General features: G+C 37.0%; 1 protein-coding gene across 2 annotated transcripts in view; it reads right to left on the bottom strand.

The window, feature by feature from the left end:
* Positions 1-2,284: 2,284 nt before the first annotated feature.
* Positions 2,285-21,853, bottom strand: part of Naa15 (N(alpha)-acetyltransferase 15, NatA auxiliary subunit) — a 59,662-nt gene continuing 40,093 nt past the window's right edge. The window contains exons 11-20 of one of the 2 annotated variants that reach the window (XM_021195407.2): positions 20,903-21,072; positions 19,464-19,616; positions 17,983-18,111; positions 16,547-16,760; positions 15,454-15,647; positions 13,052-13,160; positions 10,307-10,405; positions 5,935-6,081; positions 4,587-4,684; positions 2,285-3,682 (exon numbers count right to left, since the gene is read on the bottom strand). In XM_021195407.2, coding sequence (XP_021051066.1) covers positions 3,482-3,682; positions 4,587-4,684; positions 5,935-6,081; positions 10,307-10,405; positions 13,052-13,160; positions 15,454-15,647; positions 16,547-16,760; positions 17,983-18,111; positions 19,464-19,616; positions 20,903-21,072 — 1,514 coding nt within the window. In that variant the 3' untranslated portion in view covers positions 2,285-3,481. The remainder of the gene's footprint in view (positions 3,683-4,586; positions 4,685-5,934; positions 6,082-10,306; positions 10,406-13,051; positions 13,161-15,453; positions 15,648-16,546; positions 16,761-17,982; positions 18,112-19,463; positions 19,617-20,902; positions 21,073-21,853) is intronic. The other variant, XM_021195408.2, reaches the window with a different exon arrangement.

Genomic DNA, 21,853 nt, shown 5'->3' with positions numbered 1-21,853 from the left:
ACCTGTGTTGGAGGCCAGCAGGGGCTACACAGACTTCAGAATAGTTTGTTGCACTGCTAATAACAGCCTTAAGTTTTTTCTTAAAAAAAAAAAAAAAGATTATATGTAAGTACACTGTAGCTGTCTCATATATATATATATATGAGACACCCTTTGTTAAGTATAACCTTCTTCAGAACCTCCTACACACCAAAGACTTTCCACAACCTTCTTAGAGCTGCAGATGGGAAAAGTGAAACTTGATAATAACCTTTTCCAAAAGCTTTTTATTGCTACAAGTTGTTCAATTTTCAACCAGCAGAAACTGAAACCATTTCTGCTTCCTATGGCGCAACACAGCCATTTCATGGTTTGTGTCTTAGACTTAACAATGGGTTCAGCAAAGCTTAGACAACAGCAAAAGGGTAGTAAGAATCCTTAAATGTGAAAACCAGGAGCATGATGCAGAAAGGAAGACTCCTTCCATCAGAAAGGTCGATTTGCAGAATCCAAGGACAGTAATTATCTAAAATAACAAATGCCTGGCATTTTCCGTATTCTCCGTTTTAGCTTTCCCCAAATAGATGCTATGCCCGGCAACAGGAAGTCTTACCAATTGATTAGAAAGGATTTGAGTTTGTCACAACACACCTGATCCTGGACCATAGTTTTCTGAGCTCTTCATACATTCACAGCTTTCACATCACAGCTGAGAGTAGTAGAGCATGTGGTACAATCATGGTGAAAAAAACTGGGCCTCGTAAGACCCAGAAAGCTTTGCAGCAACATCGGCACTACTTTTAGTCATGCTATTAGAGATCATTTTATTGATGTGCATAATAAATACAGAAAAAAATGGTGAAAATGTATGACTCACCTATCTAATTAAAGCTAAGTAAACTAAGCTAGTCAGATTGTAGCTTTTCAATGAGAAATGACAGTAAGTGAATATGAAGAAAAACAGAAGGATCTTTACTTTCCTATATTAATACAGGCCAAGGGACCCCTTCTTATTAAAGGGTTGATAACACCAGTTCTTAGCAATAAACATAAGGCACTTGTTTAGATTACAACATCACACTGCATTTCCCCAACTTGTTTATCTAACCCTGTTTTCCCCCACAGTATCACTGATAATTAACTGAATATGAATGGGGTAAATGTGAAATGATCCAGTTGATATATATACTCAGAGTAAAGTACAATGTTTTAGGTGAACCCAGTCAAGGTCCTGTGACACCAGACAATGTATCCACTGTCAAACCTGAAAGAAAATAAAGATTTATTCAATAGCTCCAGTAAAATTGGGTGGGAATACAATATACACAACATGAATCTGACTCCTCTCGGGTGGCACCTGAATCAGAGTTCTGAGTACTTCTGAGTGTTCGTTCTAAGACAATCTACATCATTTAAACATTGTCAAGACAGATGGATTTCATTGTGATATACAATAGAATTTAAACACACACACACACACACACACACCCCTACTATATGGCTGGTGCCTCCTCCAACACTGAATTAGTAGCGGACATACCACTAGTGTTTTTTCCAAACAACAGGAACCTTAGTTGCCACTCATAGGAGAAAAATTCGTAAGGTCTGCTCACTCTTTTTTTTTTTTTTTTTTTTGCCATCTGTTAAGATGTTCCTGAGACAGGGCCTGTTAAAGCAAAGCACTGGCGTTCAGACTGGAAGTATCTTTGCATCACTAACCTGCTAGACTGGGATGTGGAATGCAGATCATGTACTATGAAATAAAAGGATCTGATCTTCTGAAAATTCCCTTTAGTGTATGTACTATCTATAACTAAAATACTACAAAAGTTCAATTTTATATACACTTAATTCATTAAACTTAATTGCTCAGACCTTGCAAACATAAAGAAATATTGAGCCTGAGGCTAGTTCTCAGTGTACAGGTTTGACTTGTTTAAGGCTCATTTTCCCAATCAAAATGGTTGTGTTTACTTTTCCTCTCAGATTATGAATTACATTCACAGGACCTGCCACCATCCTAGCCCTCAGTGAATGTGAACAAAGGAGCAGCATTCTACTTAATTCTGGAACTTCCCTGACACCACCACTCTAAAAAGCCCGCTCTAAAAAGCTCCCCTCTATACTAGCCCTACAGTGCATTTCATTGCCTCTGGCTTGCAACCTCTGTTTCCACCTGTGTATTTCACAGAAGCCCAACTCGGATTAGTGGAAATATTCACACAACTGTTTTTCAAAACAATTTATTGCATCATATTTGGTACCTTATGTTTGACAACAAAAAAAAAAAAAAAAAAAAAAAAAAAAACAAAAAAAAAAAAAAAAAAAAAAAAAAGAAATTACATTTGTAACTGCAGGAAAAAGAAGCTGGTCTGTTATTGAAAAAAAAAAATCTTGGGCCCTTTAAAAATTACAAAGTCTTGGGCTTGCCTGAAACAACTGAGCAAGAAATATATTCTTAGAAATGAAGGGCTTCAAGTATTACAAACCTGTGACACTGTGGAAAAGTTCCAGAGGTATCTAAACTGCAGCACTTTTTCTGCATATCGTGAACAAGGCCTGCTGAGGTTTTAGCTATTAGTCTCTTGATCAGTCATAGAATGGTAGTCAGGAGTTCTGCTCTTTAACTTCAAGCCATGGTAGAGTTTTCTTTTTTCACTCTCAGGTGAAAAATTCATGCTTGCTAATTAGTTGGTGCCACATCACAGTGCATTTGGTTCTTGCATTACAGTTTTAACAAGTTTGGCCAAAACAATGCTAAAGGTTTGCATTGTTATTTTAGTTCTTCAAGTTTTAGTAAATTGAGATTGTTCCAACTGGTTCCTTCGGTTAAAAACTGTGGTACAAGAACACCAAACTGATCATGTACAGTGAATTTTGGAAACACAACACACGTACTGAACACCTTCTAGGTTTCATTTAATCCGCTTGGTAGCTATGTGTCCCAGTCTCTACAACGTCAAGCATCTGTTGTAGATGGCTCTGTACACAGTGATTCACATTGCATACTTCCTATGGTCAATAATCAACCCCGTAACAAAATCAGTCAGATGCTAAAGCCCCAACAACTCTTTGTGCTCAGTGAAAGAATCCAGTGCTAAAACAGCATTTATGCTGTCTGAGATATAGTAAAATCTCACAAGACAAATTTAAAGTAATATTTCTGCCACACACCTGCTATGTTAGCTGTTACAGCCTCCAGATTTTATATAAATTAGTTAAAAACATGGGAAGGGAAGGTAGGAATAGGATACGGATTTTTTTTTTTTCTTTTAAACCCCTCAATTTTAGCAGCTTTTAATTTTTTAAGAAACTGAACCTATATCCTGTAATGTTATTTTATATATAGTTTTCAGCAGGATAAAAAAAGTAAGACTATTTGAAGGCAAGAACATTTACTCCTCTCATTCTGTGTAAGTAAGAGCAATGCAGCAGGTGCGTGACAAAAATATTATACACTAGATATGGTCCAAAGTCATTCCATTTGCTTGTTTAATGATGTTTAGATTTCATTGGCCAGTTCTTCCGTTTCTGCAGAACTATCTCCATTCACTGTGATCTTCATATCCTCTTCGTATCCAGGAGGCATGAAAGCCAAAGCATAAGGGAAAAGCTTATGACAACTTGCTCTGTAGGCTTCGGCAGCTTCTTTACAGTCTCCTAGGCTACCATCACACAAGGATTCCAACACCTCCATGCAAGTCTAAAGAACAGAAAGGCTCATGTCACAACTATAGGCAGAAAACAAGTTCAACATCAACCATTTCCAAAATAAGAAAGAAATAGATTTTTAATGGAAACAAAAGTATTTCCTCCAGCTCATAAATTTCATTACGATGGTCTTCAAGGCACAATTCAACCATTTCTTCATAAATGGAGGGTAAATGCCAAAAAGAGACAAGAATATGAATATTTGATGAGACACATAATGTTTTTTTAAAAGTACTCTTTTTAAAAAAGTACTCTGAGCAAGCACACAACTTTATGAAATTACTTTACCTTAGCCTAGCTTGGCCCTGCGTACAAATGTTAAATTACATTGTCAATGCTAATTTAAGCACATAGGCCACTTTACTTCCTTTCCTTCTTTTGGGAAAGCAATGTGCCAGCAAAACCCAAACACTAGTCCTGAAATGGTAACCCATGTTCAATCCCAGCACTTGTAAGCCACAGGTAGGCAGATCTTTATGAGTTCAAGGCCAGCCTGGTCTACATAGTGAGTCTAGTCCAGCCAAGGCTACACAATACATAGTAAGGCCATTCCAACAACAACAAAAACAACAGCAACAAAATTAAACCCTGTTATTTAACTCCGAATTAAAATTGAAGGATCTTGAGGCTAGAAAGATCAAATTAGTAGACTTCCACCTAACCTGGTATACTTGTGCACAAGAACACACACACACACACACACACACACACACACACACACACACACACACACACACACACAGAGCCCTCAAAACATTTAAGGGGAAATTTCTCACAGATAATGATTTAAGAAGTATTATGTATAAATAACAAAAATTATTTCATTGTTCTTAGTTAGAACTAGTTAGCTTTTCTTCTAGAGAAACTATTTAAAATAAATCAATAGACCCTGTTACCTGAAGGTTTCTGTTGGTGAGGGATCCATCAAGTGTTGTTGCCAGCTCTATTGCTCGTTTCTGACTAGAAGAATCTAAATAATATACCATTTTGGCAGCTAAGTGAAAAGAAAGAGGAGGTTTAGGAACCTTCAACAGAATTCTTTGCTTCTACTCGTTTAGATATAAAGTAGAAGATATGTGCACAAAATACTACTTGTTAGCCATTACTACACTTACTACAACAACCTGAGAGGGCTGAACTAAAGGAGGAGAAATGATTAAGGTATCTATGTATACCACCTAATGGAATAGAATGTGTTAAGTAGACCATGCATAATAAAGAACATGAAGCAATACAAATATTCTAATACATTTCTTGGTATAATGAGATTATGAATCATTTTTCTACTAAAATAAATATAATTTGGTAGTGAAGGGGAAATGGTTTGTGAATTTCCTATGGAAAAAAAGCCATGAAAGGACAGCCAACTTTAAAGGTATGAGATAAAAGTTTCTGTTCAGTTTCCCACAGCAGCACACAAAGCGTCTAGGCTTTTGCCAGGTTCACTTGGTTGTGTCTGAGATACAGTTTGCTGTGTTGCTCTGGCCTAGAACTTGTACAATCGACCAGGCTGCCACATAGACATCTGCTACCTCTACCTCCAGAGTGCTGGGATTACAGGCATGTTCCACCACCACCTGTCTTTAACCAGGCATTTTGAAAGAATACTAATAAACCCCAGACTTCTGTCCAAGGTGAATGATTCTTCCTGCCTCGAGCTTTCTGAAATGTAGGATAGTTGTCAGGTGTTTAGCTTACCAAGATAAACTCATAAGCAAGAGAGATCAAAATCACACTAAATGAGCTTTATGATCACAAGAAGGGAGGCATGCGAACACAAGCCGAACCCGCACAGTATTGTAATGTACACTTAAATTCACTCGGGGGTGGGTTGGGTACTGGAAATAAAACCCACTTAAATTCATTTATACTTCTTGGGTGGGGTGGCAGATGCCATTAATGCCAGCAATTGGAGACAGAAGGCGGCAGACCTTTATGAATTAGAGGCTAACCTTGTCCACCTAGTGCATTCTAGGTTATATAATGAGAACCTGTTCAAAACCAAACCAATCAATTGTACACATTTATTTATAATGTTAGTGCTAAGCTTTTACTGTAACAACTCTGTCTCACAGAAATGTAAAATATAAAGGAAGCGTGTACACATTGCCTGTTTTCCTAGTATTAAAAGTACAGTGCACATTGCCATTTTGAGCAAAATGTGTATCTTACCTTGGCAGTGATCCATTAAAGCATTAAAGTTGCTCAAGAAAGCTACTAAAAGGACCAAATAAAAGTGATTACCTGATAATCTATGTGGCAATGAATCAGAATTCCTTTTCAGAAAGGTTTCATTAAAATTCTTTGGATTTGTTGCTCCAAAAAGACGATTCATTTCTTGTTTTAATACTGTTCTAACTGTTTCAGGTAAGTCTTTGCTTTCACACACTGCTGAACAAATCACAAACAAACTCTTAGCAGTTAGACACTCTGATAACACTTACAATAGTTCATCTATTTATAAGCCTGAGTAAGCCACCTTTACTAATTAAAACAAAAATGAAATGTGGTCAACTTCCCTTCCCTGACCTTTATCTTCAGGCACTATGTAGACAGAACTACTCACTTTATAATAAACATTAAACACTTTATAATAAACATTAAACAGCATAAGAGCTAACCTAGAAGATGCTTTAAGAAAAAACTACTGTGTGTCATTCTAATTGTATAACTGGTATCCAATAAATTATACTATTTTACTATAGTTTTAAAAAACAGTAAGCAGATTTTCCTCAGTTAAAAACTCTGCTGATGGGCCCTGCACCTCGCTCGGGCAAAACAGTCGAGCTGGCTCTGGAGGTTTAAGCGTAGATGAGCAGCCCCAACCGAGAACATGAGAGCAGGAAAGCTGGCTCTGCCCCTTACTGGTGGTGGCATTGGATGAGCCAGTTGGGACAGGGCAGGAGAGCTCGATCACTAGTGTGGGTGTAGAGCTAGCTGCTGGGCTGACCAGCTTAGCTACTTCTCATGCACAGGGCTTTGAATTGGCCCACTTCTACATCTACCCCATTGATGAACTGTTGGATTACATGAAGGGACTGGTCATATAGATCCAAAACACGGGGCAACAACAGGATATTCGAGAGGAATCCCAGTGAAGTTTCCAGTACTGATAGTATAGCAGAAGCCAGAGGCCTCAAACCAGACTCATTGCAATGCAACAAACTCATCAAGATGATCATTAACAAGCAAAAATTGTTGGGGTTGGGGTGGGTGGGTGGGGGGAAGGTATGTGGTATCAAGGATGGAAGGTATGAGAGGAGAGGGAGATGAGCAGGATTGGGATGCATGATTGTAAAATACACAAAAAACCAATAAAAAGTTAAAAAACAAAAACCCTCTGCGAGTAAGTTTTAAAATTTATATGACAAGCTCACATCCCATAACCTGAATATATGCAACATATGCCAACATTTTTTATGTATTTATTTCTATTTGATTTTCAAGTTATATAATGAGCTGCTAAGAATGGATTTCAGCATTCCCTTTCATTAACAAATTATCCTGAATTAAAAAAAAAAAAAAACACTAAGAAGTAAATATAGACATAGCCAACACATAGCTATAAACCAAGTAATTCACCAATGTGCTACTGGTTGGTTAAAGTGTATTTTATGAAGTTGAGTGGCCTAATTAAGTTGCTAAAAGCTTTAATTTACCCTTATTATAGTTGTACTTCTAAACTCTTCTGACCATTTATCAACTTTTCAGGAAGGAAAAGCAGAAAAGGAGTAAGATTACTCCTTTTATTATTCCTAAAATAGACTATAGCCAACTGCAATAAACACTCTCCTGTGAGAGAAAAAGTAATTTCTGTGGGCCCTATCCAGTGGTATGGCTGAATACTTTGGGAAATCTTTATATATAAACAGAAAGCAACTTATAGACTTCATTACTTTTGGAAAGTTAATGGTTTTCATTATTGTTTTTAATTTATTTGCTTCAAGGGGAAAAAAAACACTGAAAAATTAAAATGCAGAGAGAGAGAGACAGAGACAGAGACACAAAGTTAGAGTCAGACACAGACAGACTGACTGAGTGTGTGTATGAAAATCCCTATCTCAAGGCCTACAAGATGACTTGGAGGGTAAAAGAACTTGTTACAAAGCTAACAACTTAATGATGCTCAGAGAATGCGTGGCTTCCACATGTTCACTATGATGCTGGCACATAAAACCAAATACATAAACTCCCAACCTGACTAACAGTCATTTGCAAAAACTATTCTCACTTAGTAATCACTTACACACACACACATACACACACACCCTCTCACTTAGTAATTACTTACTTACACACACACACACACACACACACACACACACACACACACACCCCTCTTTGATGCTCATTCGCTTTTTAAAATTAGCAAGTCAGGCATAGTGGTGCTCCAGAGGCAGAGGCAGACAGATCTTTGTGAGTTCAAGGCCATACGACACTCTAGGTCAGCTACTACCTAATGGGACCCTGAAAAGAAGGGGATGGAAAAGAAAAGGGAAATGAGAAAAACACAAAAATCAATCTTGTACATTGTAGCTGAGTTTCCCAAGAAGGTGTCTTTTAAGCATCAAAACAGGAAAAAGCAAAAGAACCCAAACCCAAAGGCAACACCAGCAACAACAAAACCCCAACTAATGAGGTAAAACTGAAATGTTATTTGGAGGCTAGAAAGATGACTCAGTGGTGGAGAGCTCTTGCTGTCGTGGAGATAACCTGGTTCAGTTCCTGGCATTCTCTTCTAACTTATATCTGGCATGCACAAAATCCAAATACATAAACACACACACATACATAATATATACATGCACAGAAACCATTCATGTAATAAATAAATGTTGGGTCAAACAGTGGTGTATGCCTTTAATCCTACACAGGAGGATCTCTATGTGTTCCAGGCTAGGTTAGTCTAATTGGGGAGTTCCAGGACAGCCAGGACTACACAGAAAGACCCCTGTCTCAAACAAACAAACAAATTAATAAATCTTTACAACAACGGTAACAAAAATTTCATAATGACATATTGCTGATAACTAGCGGATGGAATATATATATAAACCTGATTACTTTCCATGAGAGGTTAGGAAGTTTCAAGAATCAAGCAAAGTTAATTACCAATAAGAGGTCAGGTAAAAAAATAAATCATTTTCTAATGAACTTTTTTAAAAAAAGACTTATGTATTTATTATATGTAAGTACACTGTAGCTGTCCTCAGACACACCAGAAGAGGGCGTCAGATCTCATTAAGGATGGTTGTGAGCCACCATGTGGTTGCTGGAATTTGAACTCAGGACCTTCGGAAGAGCGGTCAGTGCTCTTAACTGCTGAGCCATCTCTCCAGCCCCTCTAATGAACTTTAATTTGTTTTTTCTAACACCCTAACTAAAATTGTATTTAGTTCAAGCTATTAGCTTCTCAGCAGAAAGAACTAAGTAATGTCTTCCCAGGATAGTTGGCAACGTTAAAATGGGTAGAGAACGCTCATATTTTATGTGAGATTAGTAAAAACCCACTTTAAGGTTGTAGTATATAAAATATTAAATAATTATTGTCAAAAAAGAACAAAATAAGAAGGTGCTGGCACATGCCTTTAATTCGAGTGCCAGGGAGGCAAAGGCAGGCAGAGCTCTGAGTTCTAAGCCAGCATGGTCTACAGAGTGAGTTCCAGGACAGCAGCATAATATGGAGGAACCCTGACTCTGAAAATGAACAAATCAAATAACCAAACAAAAGATATAGGAGCTGGGCATGATGAATATTTTTAATACCAGTACTCATGCGGCAGAGGCAGGTGAGTTTAAAGTCAGTCTGGTCTAGTCATTGAATTCTACGCTAGCCATGACTATGTGAAAAGAACCTGTCTCTAAAAAATAAAACACATTAAGAAAGAGGGCAGAATAGGTCTAGGGAGATTACCTAGAAAGTCATTAGTCATTTAAGCCTGTGGACCTGAGTTTAATTCCTGAAACTCAAGGTAAAAACTCAAGTACGGGAGGCACATCCATAATCCCTGCTCTTTTCTCCTGGATGGAGGAAAGGGCTTGGAAAAAAGGCTTCTCTTGTGTTCCTGCTATACACTGACACTAATGTATAACTAGCTGTCAGATGACTGTTAAAGTAACAAAATTATTTATAGTTCGGTTGCAGCTCAAAAAGGTATTTTGCATGCCATGCACAGGCTGTAGGTCCAATCCCACTACAGAGAGAGCCAAGGCGACTCCCAAATACTTAAACAATTCTATACCAGCACAACACAGCATTTAAGGCCTTAAAATAAAAACTTTTATTACAAAAGAACCCTATTTCTCCCTCAGCTAACTAAATATGCAATACCTTTAAAATGACTGAGTACATATTCAGATTTTTTTTAAAAAGTATTATTTGCTTTTACTTATGTGTGTGTATACCATGTATATTTGGGTGCCACTGGAAACCAAAATACGGTGTTGGATACCCAAGCCCAGAGCTGAAGTTAGAGGTGATTGTCTAGTGTGGGTCTTGTAAATCAAATGCAAATCTTCTGGAAGAACAGCAAAATCTCTGGCCCCTGTGAGACACCCTCCAGCCCTATCCCCATTACAAACTGCTAGAAAAGTATGTGCGGGAATAAAAACCTACCAGAATTAAAGAGTCGGATCATGCACTCATGAAGCCAGGGATGACTAGAATCAATAGCAAATGCCCGCTTTACTGATTGTAGCATCAAAAGAAACTTTTCTATAAAAAGAAAAAATAATATTTTGATAATTTAATAAAATAAGTTGTCCTTCCTAGAAAGGCCAAGGACCATACAAACACAAAAAGTGAATTTAGACTCAATCACATGAGCTCTCAACACTTCTGAAGCAAACACTTTTCTTCCAATTGACTACATACATGTTAACTATGTTCATATACCATCTTCAAGACGTTCTGCCAACAGAACTTGAACAACATTCTCTGATATGAAGTAGTATCATATAAACAGAGAAACTAAATTGAAAGACGTTTCCTTTCTAGCTTCCATCACTCCTGTATCTCCTTTCCTGCATTCTAAGATTGACAGTTCCCTGTCTGCACGTCTGGATGCATCCACCCAGGCTAAGTCTAATCACTCTATACTATCCCTATTCCCATCTGCTTACCTTTCCCAAGTCTCAGCGGTGCCTCCACCTGTTAAACAGAAACTTACACTGAGTCTTCTTGTCAGTCACCTCCTTGTTGAGACTTTCCTAATTTGGTATCATGCTTCAGATATCCAAGTATAACTCCTAACTTCTTCTAAAACAATCCCTGTTCCCATGCTCCCCAAACTCAGAAAACACTAAAACTCCTGCCATGCTTCTTATCAGCACCTACTAGACCGCACTGCAAGGTGTTGAGGCCCCCTTTACACAGGGCAACTAACTTCTGTGTATTAGGGGATTCTACCTAGAAACATTTTCATTTTTTAAATTTACAGTTTATTGGACAGGGGACCTTCACTTGTTGGGCCTAGCATGAGCCTCCTGCTGAGATTACAGTAACAGTTGCTACTTTGGCCTCTAAGAGTTAACTGACTGACTGTGTGTCCACTTGTGGAGTCAGAGAACACTATAGAAGTCAGTTTACCCCTTATTCCAAATGAGTTCTGGGGTTGAAACCCAATGGTCCAGCGTGAGGGTTACCAGATGAGCATCCAACTGGCCCTCTAAAATTACTTTTAGAAAGATCTGGGTCAGAAAGGCAGAGTGGCCAACCCTACACTCAGCCAGCACTCAGGAGATAAAGGCAGGCAGGATCTCTCTAACCTCAGTGAAACCCTGTCTCCCCCAACCAAAAAAAAAAAAAAAAAAAGAGAGAGAGAGAAAAGAAAAGTAGAGTTAACTGTTAATCATGTGAAAATTACTTATCTAATACTTATTTTCAAAGTTATAATTATGAAAAATAGAATATATGGTAAGATTTTTTTAAAGATTTATTTATTTATTTCATGTATGTGAGTACACTGCCACTGTCTTCAGAAGAGGGCATTGGAGCCCTGTTACAGGTAGTTGTGAGCCACCATGTGGTTGCTGGGAATTGAACTCAGGACCTCTGGAAGAACACCCAGTGCTCTTAACTGCTGAGTCATCTCTCCAGCCCCCAAGACTTTTTTTTGGCTTTTTTATTATTTTTATTATTATTATTATTATTATTATTATTATTATTATTATTATTATTATTATTATTATTTTCTTTATTTACATTTCAAATGCTATCCTGGAAGTTCCCTATACCCCCTTTTGGCTTTTTTTTGAGACAGGGTTTCACTGTATAGCCCTGGCTGTCCTGGAACCAGTAAGATATTTTAACTACTTAAAAAAAAAAAAATCTATCAAAAAACATTCTGTAATATCTCAACCTATTTCTTCCTAGCCACTTCTGTATTATATACCTTCATAAATGTATTAACTATTGGGCATGCTGACATAATCCCAGACTCAGGAAGCAAAGGCAGAAGAACAGCTGCCAAGCTCAAGTCTAGCCTGAGATTCAGGCTGGCTGGGGTAACAAAGGGACTTGTCTCAGTAAACAAACATTCAATTGATACTAAGTTTTGCATCCTATTTCAAAATAAAAGTTACACTGCAACCTATCTGTATTGCTCATGCTGGCCTTAAACTCATGGGCTGCACCTTCCAGCCTCACCTTCAGATTAGCTGAGATTACAAGTATGAACCACATGCCTGGCTACATAATAACTACTTTTTGGTATAACACTCTGCTTCTGATCTTAGTAATAACCAGCTTCTTTTCACTTCAATTCATTCTACCTCAATAAACTTTCCCAACGAACTACCTGACTTACACAGATTCAGTGCTATGAAGTTTTGTTATCTACTATATACATATATGCTGAACACTGTAAATATGAAAGACAAGGTCATTAACTCATCTTCCCCCTGGCCCCTCCAAACAATACAGACACCAACACTGTTGACAATTTGTAGTGTCTTTAGTAGACACCATTTCCTTCAGAATAATGAACTTTCCATTGAGATCCAGCTAGTTTCTATTTATTGCATCAACTCATAACACCTAAAAATTATTTGATGCTTAACTGTGTCACCCACTATTCTAAGCTTTATATTTATATTAAGTTTATCCACAAAATCCTAAGTTCTTTCACTGAGTCACATATGAGGTAATCACTGTATCTAGGGGCCAGTGTATATCTACTCATGGGACTCTGTTCTTCAAGAGGCCAAATACATTACTGCCATTTCCCCGGAACACTGCACAGCATGCATCGCCGTGAGGAATCTGCACTGGCCTCTGCCGAGAAATGCAACAGTGATGGGTGACGCTAACCCTGAGAAATCTCATCAGTTTTATTAGGGCTACTAGATGCTAACATCCTACCTTTCCTAAAGTAAATCTCAAAGGCAAAAAGATGAGTTTCTATCTTGTTCTTCACCAAGTTCTTCAACGGTGTTAAAAACTTAATAGCTTCTTCCAATGGAGTTTCAACCTAACAAAATAAAAGACATTATACAAAAGAATGTAAGATTCTTGAAGAATATGAACTTAATTTAAAATGCTGTTTTCTTGTGCCAAAGGTAAAATTTTTTTAAAAGGCACTTACCAGTTACTCAGAAATGCACTACCAAATTCCAACCTCCCATAATCCACACAAAGACAGTTTTCAACTCTAGAACGCTCTTCAATGGTTTTTTTAATCTTATTTTTATGTATGCTGATGTTTTGTCTGTATATCACATTTGTGCAGTGTCCTAGAAGCCAGAAGAGTGTGAGCTGCCCTAGGACTGGAGTTCAGACTGCTGTCACTCACTAAATAGGTACTGGAGTTCAGACTGCTGTCACTCACTAAATAGGTACTNACTGGAGTTCAGACTGCTGTCACTCACTAAATAGGTACTGGAGTTCAGACTGCTGTCACTCACTAAATAGGTACTAGTCTTATGGAAGGGTAATTTTAAAATGATTGGCTAGGCACTGGAGACATGGCCTAGTAATTAATAGCAATTGCTGTTCTTGCAGAGGACTCAGGTTTGGTTCACAGCATTCAAATGGTAGCTTACAGTCATATGTAACTCCACTTCTAGGGGACCTAACATCCTCTTCTTACCTTTGCCAGTACCAGGCACTCTTTTGGTGCACAGATAAACACATAAGAAAATACTCATAGACATAATAACGTATGTACAAAGAACACTACAGGTTGATGGCCCTGGAAAGTATAAAGAGAAGTCCATTAAGGAATTCACTAATACCAATTACTACCCCATGATAAATTAGAGAAACAAGTAATTTAAACTTTTTGTTGCTATACTGGGAGATAGATTCAAGGGAATTTTTAAATTTGAAAAATTTAAAAATGTATGCTAGTATTAAAATTGTATGCTAGAAAATTATATGTGATTCATACCTGTAATCCTAGCACTTGAGTCTTAGGAAGGAGGACTCTGTAAACCTGAGAATAGCCTGGGCTAGAATGAGTCCACACGCTTTCCTCAATACTTCAGGTTTATCCTCAACCAAGTGAGTATTACACTTAGTAAGTAAACCCATGCCATCTTCCATTTCTCCATGGGTAGAACTACTGATGATTTAATGGTTTTGTTTTATTTTATACATATGCTATCTTGAGTTGATTATCACTGAATTTCCCATCTATATCTACACTTTAGGCTATTTTCCCAGATTTGGCAGCTACTTGTAATTTTAAAATAGACTAGAATGTTGCAACAATTACGATGACCAGACACACTACTAGATAGGTATGAATGCTGCTGGAGAGGGCATCATTAAGGTACTTACACTAGGAAGAGATCTTATGTTCCTAGCAGTAATAATTCTGTGGAGTAAGCAACAATCTATGAGAGGGGTTCCTTCTACTACATTCCTTTCAAAGAAATAAGGCACCCAGAAATACACGTTTCTAAAACTCTATAACCCAAACTACTCATAATCATCATGTTGTGATGTCTGGTATAAAAACAACACTACAGTCCAGACTCAGGAAAACCTTCTAAAGGAGGCCTGACGCCTCTAATTTGTATGTAGCTCAGAAAACACTGTTCTGTCCCAGTAGTTAAACATATTGTAAAAATGTGTAAATATACACATGTTACAGTCAAATCACACTGTATGTATTATTTTCACATCTTATTTTTCTTATATAATGCAGTGAAGAAAATGATTTTAGATTTCAAGTGATAGCCGAGCGTGGTGGTGCACGCCTTTAATCCCAGCACTCGGGAGGCAGAGGCAGGCGGATTTCTGAGTTCGAGGCCAGCCTGGTCTACAAAGTGAGTTCCAGGACAGCCAGGGCTATACAGAGAACCCCTGTCTTGAAAAAAGCAAAAAGATTTCAAGTGATTGGTGATATTAAAAGTCTAAAGAAATGTGAGAAATGTGCTTATTCTATCAGTTTAACACAATTATTACCATGGAATGAATAGATTTCCTGTGAATAAAGAAAGAATGGTTACTAATCAAAATAACTCATGTGATAATGTATTAGTGGGTGAGTATTAGGGTTTGGGCTCAATGGTTAAAATCCAATAGTCAGAGTCTGGATTTGAGAAAATAAAGACAAATTTGTTTCCAGACAGGGTCTTGGATGGGTAGCCTTAGGTGAGCCAGAATTCCACAAGTTGTCTTCTAACTTCACATGCAAAGCCAGACACATACATACACATCTGCACAAAACACACAAATAAACAGGACTGAACATTGTTTTCAATGGCAAGGCCTGCTGTGGCACGCACTCACTTGTGCTAAGCACGACTATGAAATACCTTGGCCAGTTTCTCAGGGATAAGCTCTTCTTTGGGGCCTCCAATTTCTTCATCATCATCATCCTTTTTCTTTTTCTGATTCCGCTGCTGCTTTTCTTTTTCTGCATTTTTTTTCTCTTCTTCTATCTGGGCTTTCTTTTGAGCTCTTCTTTGTTTATTACGTAGTTTCTTTAACTCTTTGTCAGACATGTTTGCTGTAGGCAGTAAGTGTTAACAGAATTATAAACATGGTAACTAAATAAGTCATTGTAACCACCTTTAAAAACTTCCAGAAATTCACTTTATGGATATATATGTGGTAGCTTGAATAGGAATGGCTTCCACAGACTAATCATTCAAGTTGAATTATTTGAGGAGGAGGAGGAGGAGGAGGAGGAGGAGGAGGAGGAGGAGGAAGTATGGCCTTGTTGTTGGAAGTGTGTCACCGGGGGAAGACTCTGAGGTCTCAAAATCCTAGCCTCCTTCTCTGCCTTAAGGATCAGAAAACAGTTCTCAACCGTTTCTTCATTACCATGCCTGCCACCATACTTCCCACCACGATGATAATGGAATGAAACTGAAAGCAAACTCCCCTCAATGACCGAGTGTAGCGCACGCAGGCACTCAAATACACCAAATAAATGCTTCTTTTTAAAAGTAACAAGCCAGAGAGTCAACACACTAAGGCAGTTTCTATACTATACTAACTATATCACTAGCAGTTATACTATAGTTACCTGAATAAATCTAATACTAATTCAAGCGTTGTCTGTCTGGGGAAGTAGCTCAGTAACAGAGTACCTGATTAAAACAGAAGGTACTGAATTGGACCCTTAGTCACCTCCCACACACCCAAACAAAACTTTTCAGATTAGACTCAAATACCACATTACATCTATGTTTGAAACCCTAACCCTTAAAGCATAAAGGTAGTTTTCCTTTTGTTGTTTATAGAGAAATTCGCAAAATACCCATCATTTTTCTAGCCTTGGCTAACAATCTCCCACACAGATACTCAATAAAATCTCTGGTGATTGAGAAAACCTTATTATTCATGAAAATAAGTTCCTATGAACACAGGAGAGCAAATACTGAGCATCTTTGAGTGCGATACCTGTATCAGCCTCATGCTCTTTGTTCTCGTCTGTAAGAGGGTTGTCATGAAGCTTCAGATAGATCTCAATAGCAATTCTCGCTGCTTTGAAGTAAAATGGATGCTGTCGAAGTACATCTTCTAGTTTTAATAAGTCCACATATGATCTAAGGGTGATCTTCCTCATACAGTACGTATGAAAGTCAAACTGGTCATCGGTGATTTCTATAAAATGCTAACAAAATTATCTTTATATTATCACTAGAATATAGTACTGTCTAAGAAAATAATAAAAGCAAAGCCTTGAAATGTTTCTGCTTCTTTAGCATGAAAAATTAAAACTAAAATTACACTCACTTTTATATTTGGCATATAAAACTAAAAAAATATAGTTACTGGTTAGCAAAGAACAAGAGAAAATGAATAATTTAAAGGAAAAAGGATAATATTTCAACTATATTCATGGCGATACTTACTTATTTCTTAATCATACTTTAACTAAAATCATTCTGACAAACCACCCACTAATTAGTATATATGACAATTCTAAATAGCTAGCACATATACTATACATGGAAATCTTATTTAGAAAATGTATGGCAGGGATTATATAGCTCATAGTATTTTGTAGGGTTTTTTGAGGTTATAAATCTGAACTCTATACAACATGCTGTTGGTATATAAATGAAAACTCAAGTAGTCAATAAGTCAAGAAATCAGCAACACAAAAAAAAAAAAAAAAAAAAAAAAAAAAAAAAAAAATCTAAAAAAAAAAAAAAAAAAAAAAAAAAAAAAAAAAACTGAATCAGCAACGCTACAGTTCAGCCAAACAGTGATATTCTACATTTAATATTATAAATGTCAACATAATAATAAAGCTATGTTTGTATATAAACACACACACAGAGACACAGAAATCTTACCACTAGTCATAGAAATGAATCTACAGTAAAGGAGACTAATAAAACAGCGATTTTGGTTTGGGGATACTAGTGGCAATGTTTATACAGAGTCTTATCCAGCCCAGGCTGAGTTTCAAACACGTGTTAGTAACAGGTCTTAAATCCAGAGCTTTCTGCCTCTACCTCCCAAGTACTGAGATTACAAGTATATACTACCATACCCAGATTATAAAACAATGATTTTATAAGAAAACAGTAAATTCCAGGGCATACAGAAATACTGCGGAATAGCTTCAAAGCTAAAGTCTTTATCAGGGCAGAGAGCACGAATTAAACCACAGGAATCTAAAATTAATGGGATTTTATGTATTAGGGAATGAGCAGCAGCAATTCAAAAATTCAAAGTACACTAAAAATATTTTCAGTTTCATAAAATATAAATGTATTATTGACATTAAATCACATACTATGAATTATAAATGGGTGTAGACTTAGCCCAAAGGTTTCAAGATCTAACCAAACAAGATGAGCAGCTCACATATATAAGGTACTTACTCTCTCAATTTCATGACATTTCTTAAGTGCTTCACCAAATTTGTTCATTGCTTTGTATGCCTGAGCACACTCTGTCTGGAACCACATACACTGCATTTCGTTCAGGTTCTCTACCGCTGACGTTCCTTCCTAATGAAAATCACATAGTGGTACAGAAAATTCACACCAAATTTATCACTTTACCATAAGATTAAAAAGGGAAGAGTGGTCAACTGATCAAAATTCTCCTGAAATATATTTGGGTTTTTTTTTTTCAATTAACAGATTCATGAAATTAAGTACTCGAAGCACTAGACATAATTTTGCAAATGTTTATACACAAGGTCTACAATAAATGGGTGGCAGGGATTAACATAATAACAGCACATGGGAGATAAGTAACAAATACTAGTCCTCTTTACCCCTAAAACCTTCAACATACATGGTTACAAGCTAGTTTTACTTTTTTGGGTTTCAAGACAGGATTTCTCTATGTAGCCCTGGCCGAATTCTGCAGCTACAAAACTCACTATGTAGACCTGCCTGCCTCTGTTTCCCAAGTGCTGAAGATGAAGCATGAACCTTCACGCCCAGCTACAAACCAGTTTTAAAAACCATTGTCCAGGAGCCTGAGTGATAGCTCTGAGGACATAATGCTCTTCTAGAGGACCTGGGTTCAACCCCCAGCACTCACATGGTAGTTCACAACTGTCTAAAACTCTAATTTCAGGGGATCTGACACCCTTACACCAATGCATATAAAATAAAATTAAATATATTTAAAAAAACAAAAAACTAGCTGGGCAGTGGTGGTGCACACCTTTAATCCCAGCACTTGAGAGGTAGAGACAGATGGATTTCTGAGTTCGAGGCCAGCCGGGTCTACAAAGTGAGTTCCAGGACAGCCAAGGCTAAACAGAGAAACCCTGTCTCAAAAAAACCCCCAATAAATAAATAAATAAATAAATAAATAAACCAAAAAGGAGAGAGAGAGAGAGAGAGAGAGAGAGAGAGAGAGAGAGAGAGAGAGAGAGAGAGAGAGAGAGAGAGAGAGAAAGAGAAAGAGAAAGAGAAAGAGAAAGAGAAAGAGAAAGAGAAAGAGAAAGAGAAAGAGAGAAAAAGAAAGAAAAAGAGAAAGGCAGAGACACTATTGTCCATCTATATGGAAAGAAAATACTTTATCTAATGTTGACTATTCTTTACCTAATACAGTAATTTAATATCTGACAATTACAATATAGATAATAAACTTTAGGGGCTAGAAAAATGGCCCAGGTTCAATTTCCAGCACTGACATGGCTGCTCATAACTTTCCCTAATTCCAGTTCAAGGAAAAGAAATGGCCTCTTTTGGCTTCCTTGGGTACCAGCCCTGCACATGGTTGACAGGCAGGCATACATGCAGGTAAAATATCTATAAGCATAAAAGAATTAACTTCAAAAAAGATAAGTATACAAAGTCAATTATGGTACTGATGCTCAAAAAACATAAGCCATACAAACCCTCGTAAACTTGGAACACATTTCTTCAGCCTCTTTAATCAGATTGGCTTTTAACATGTACTTTGCGCACTTGGAATTAATAAATCTGTCTGCTGTGTCCAGGGCCTGGGCTTCATCCATCCACCTGGCAGCTTCTTTAATATTCCCAGCATGCTTGCAAGGTACAAAAACAAAATTAACCAGTAAGTATGATAATTTTACTATATTAGGTAATTTGTGACCTATAAAATAATTAAACAAATGAAAGAAAAAGTGTTCTTCTGACTCAAGACCAGCACCAATCTTTTAAAATGCCACATTCAAAAGTAGCTTGAATTTCTAATTCCAGTACTAGGGGAGGTTGGACGGAACTCTCCTGGAAACTACCAGCCAGTAAGTCTCGCAGAAAAGCCGAACCAGAAGTCAGAAAGGCAATAGTGAACAGTCCCCACTATTCTAATTCATTTATCTCAAAGCCACAAAACTGAGGAAAACTTGACTTTAAAACACTTAGGGTAGCAAGCAAGAAGGCTCAGCAGGTAAAAAGAAACTGCCACCACGCCTGATGATCTGTTCAAACCTACAGATCCATATGGAACAAAGGGAAAAGTAATTCTCATAAGTTGTCCTTTGACTTATACCCACATACTGTAGAACACATAAGGCACCTACTTCAAAATAAATTAGTATGATTTTAAAGTTCTGGGTCAAAAAATGGTGACACAAACTGGTAATCCCAGAACCTAGGAGGCTGAGGTGAAAGAAGCCCCATTTTTGAGGCCAGCCCACTATAAAGACCATGCCTCAAACAGTAATAATAAAGACCATAATAACAAACAAAACTCGAAGGTGGGTGCAACTCAGCATTAGTGTCTGTCTAGTATGTATGAAGATTTGGATTAATACCCAGTACAGTCAACAAAAGGAGAGGAAGTGCCTTGAAATGCTACTTAATTCTATTTTCTTTCTAAATATATATTATTGGTTTATAAATAACTCCTTTTATAAAAGGCGTGATTACTGAACATACTAAAAATTAGAAAACAGGCAACTTTAAGATGTTAGAACATATAACATGAGATTTTCATGCATAGCTCAATAATTAAGTCAAGAGATGGTACCTTGTACATGCAAAATAAAATTGTTTTACTTTATTAACATCAGATGCTTATACATGATCATACTCAACTGTTAGCAATCAGCAGAATCATACATAGGCGCGCATTTTCTCTCTCTCTCTCTCTCTCTCTCTCTCTCTCTCTCTCTCTCTCTCTCACACACACACACACACACACACACACAGTCTTATATGTGTATTTTGTATAGTTATTGATAAATGAACAAATAAATGTGGCTATGACAAGTCCAAGAAAAAAAGATCACACTGATATTTCTCATATATTACTTACTCTACCTAGAAGCTGTATAGCCTTCTAAGAAAAGGGGGTAATGGTTTTTACCTTATAGATTTTAGCTTTCACAAGAAAGAGTTCTATCAATGTTGGTGTACTTTCAATAGCAGTATTTATGTACTCCAGAGCAATGGAGGGCTGACCGATTTTATCATAATGCTGTGCCAAATAGTACTGGACCCAGAGTAACGTGGTTGGAGGTTCCTCCTTTCCATCGTCTGAAAAGGGAAGAATGAAGAAATGAAGATTAGGTATTACAAACATCAAGAGAATATTCCTTCCCCCATACTGGTCCCCCCATTTATAAGGGAAGCAATTATAAAGTAGTTTGTGTATGTAATTAGCTGTGAACTACAGCTAAGCACATTTAAGACCTACCAAAGCATGTTTTCTTAAGCACACCTAAGTTTAACACCTTGCATATAGTAATATTGTAAAAAGAAAACTGTGCCTGCTTAATTAAATTTCTAGTGTGTGTGTGAGTGATCTGGATATTTTGATTTTTATTGACATTTTTACATCTTAATATTATGCTAAATGTCGATCATTAATATTATGCTGAATTTAAAACTATATCCAAAGCAAGTAAGGCAAACAAAAAAAATATTTCTTCCATATTTTACTTTGACATTCAAGATATAATTTTAATATGTGAAACTTAAATATACGGCTCACATATAAATATATGAAAAAAAAAAAGTGTCCTTAAATAAGTTTCTAAAACCAGAGATCGATTTGCTTTCAAACTCTATTTTCTTTTTATTCCCTAATAAACGTAAGGTGGCTCAGTGGACAAATAATAGGAGTGGAACACACTAACTCCCCATCTGATAGATCTGCAACAAAGTGCTGCACCTTCATGGTCAAGACACTGAGTCTCTTTCCCATTTGTAGGGAATGGTGATAATTAAAGGGGTCTCATAAGATAAACCAATGAAGCCATGGTATGCCTTTTGTAAAATACTGTTACAATTAATCTGACACCTAGAAACAATGGCC

The sequence above is a fragment of the Mus pahari genome, chromosome 4, assembly GCF_900095145.1.
Source record: "Mus pahari chromosome 4, PAHARI_EIJ_v1.1, whole genome shotgun sequence".
Lineage (NCBI taxonomy): Eukaryota > Metazoa > Chordata > Mammalia > Rodentia > Muridae > Mus > Mus pahari.
Note: the sequence above shows the minus strand (reverse complement) of the source record. Positions and strands in the feature narration are given on the sequence as shown.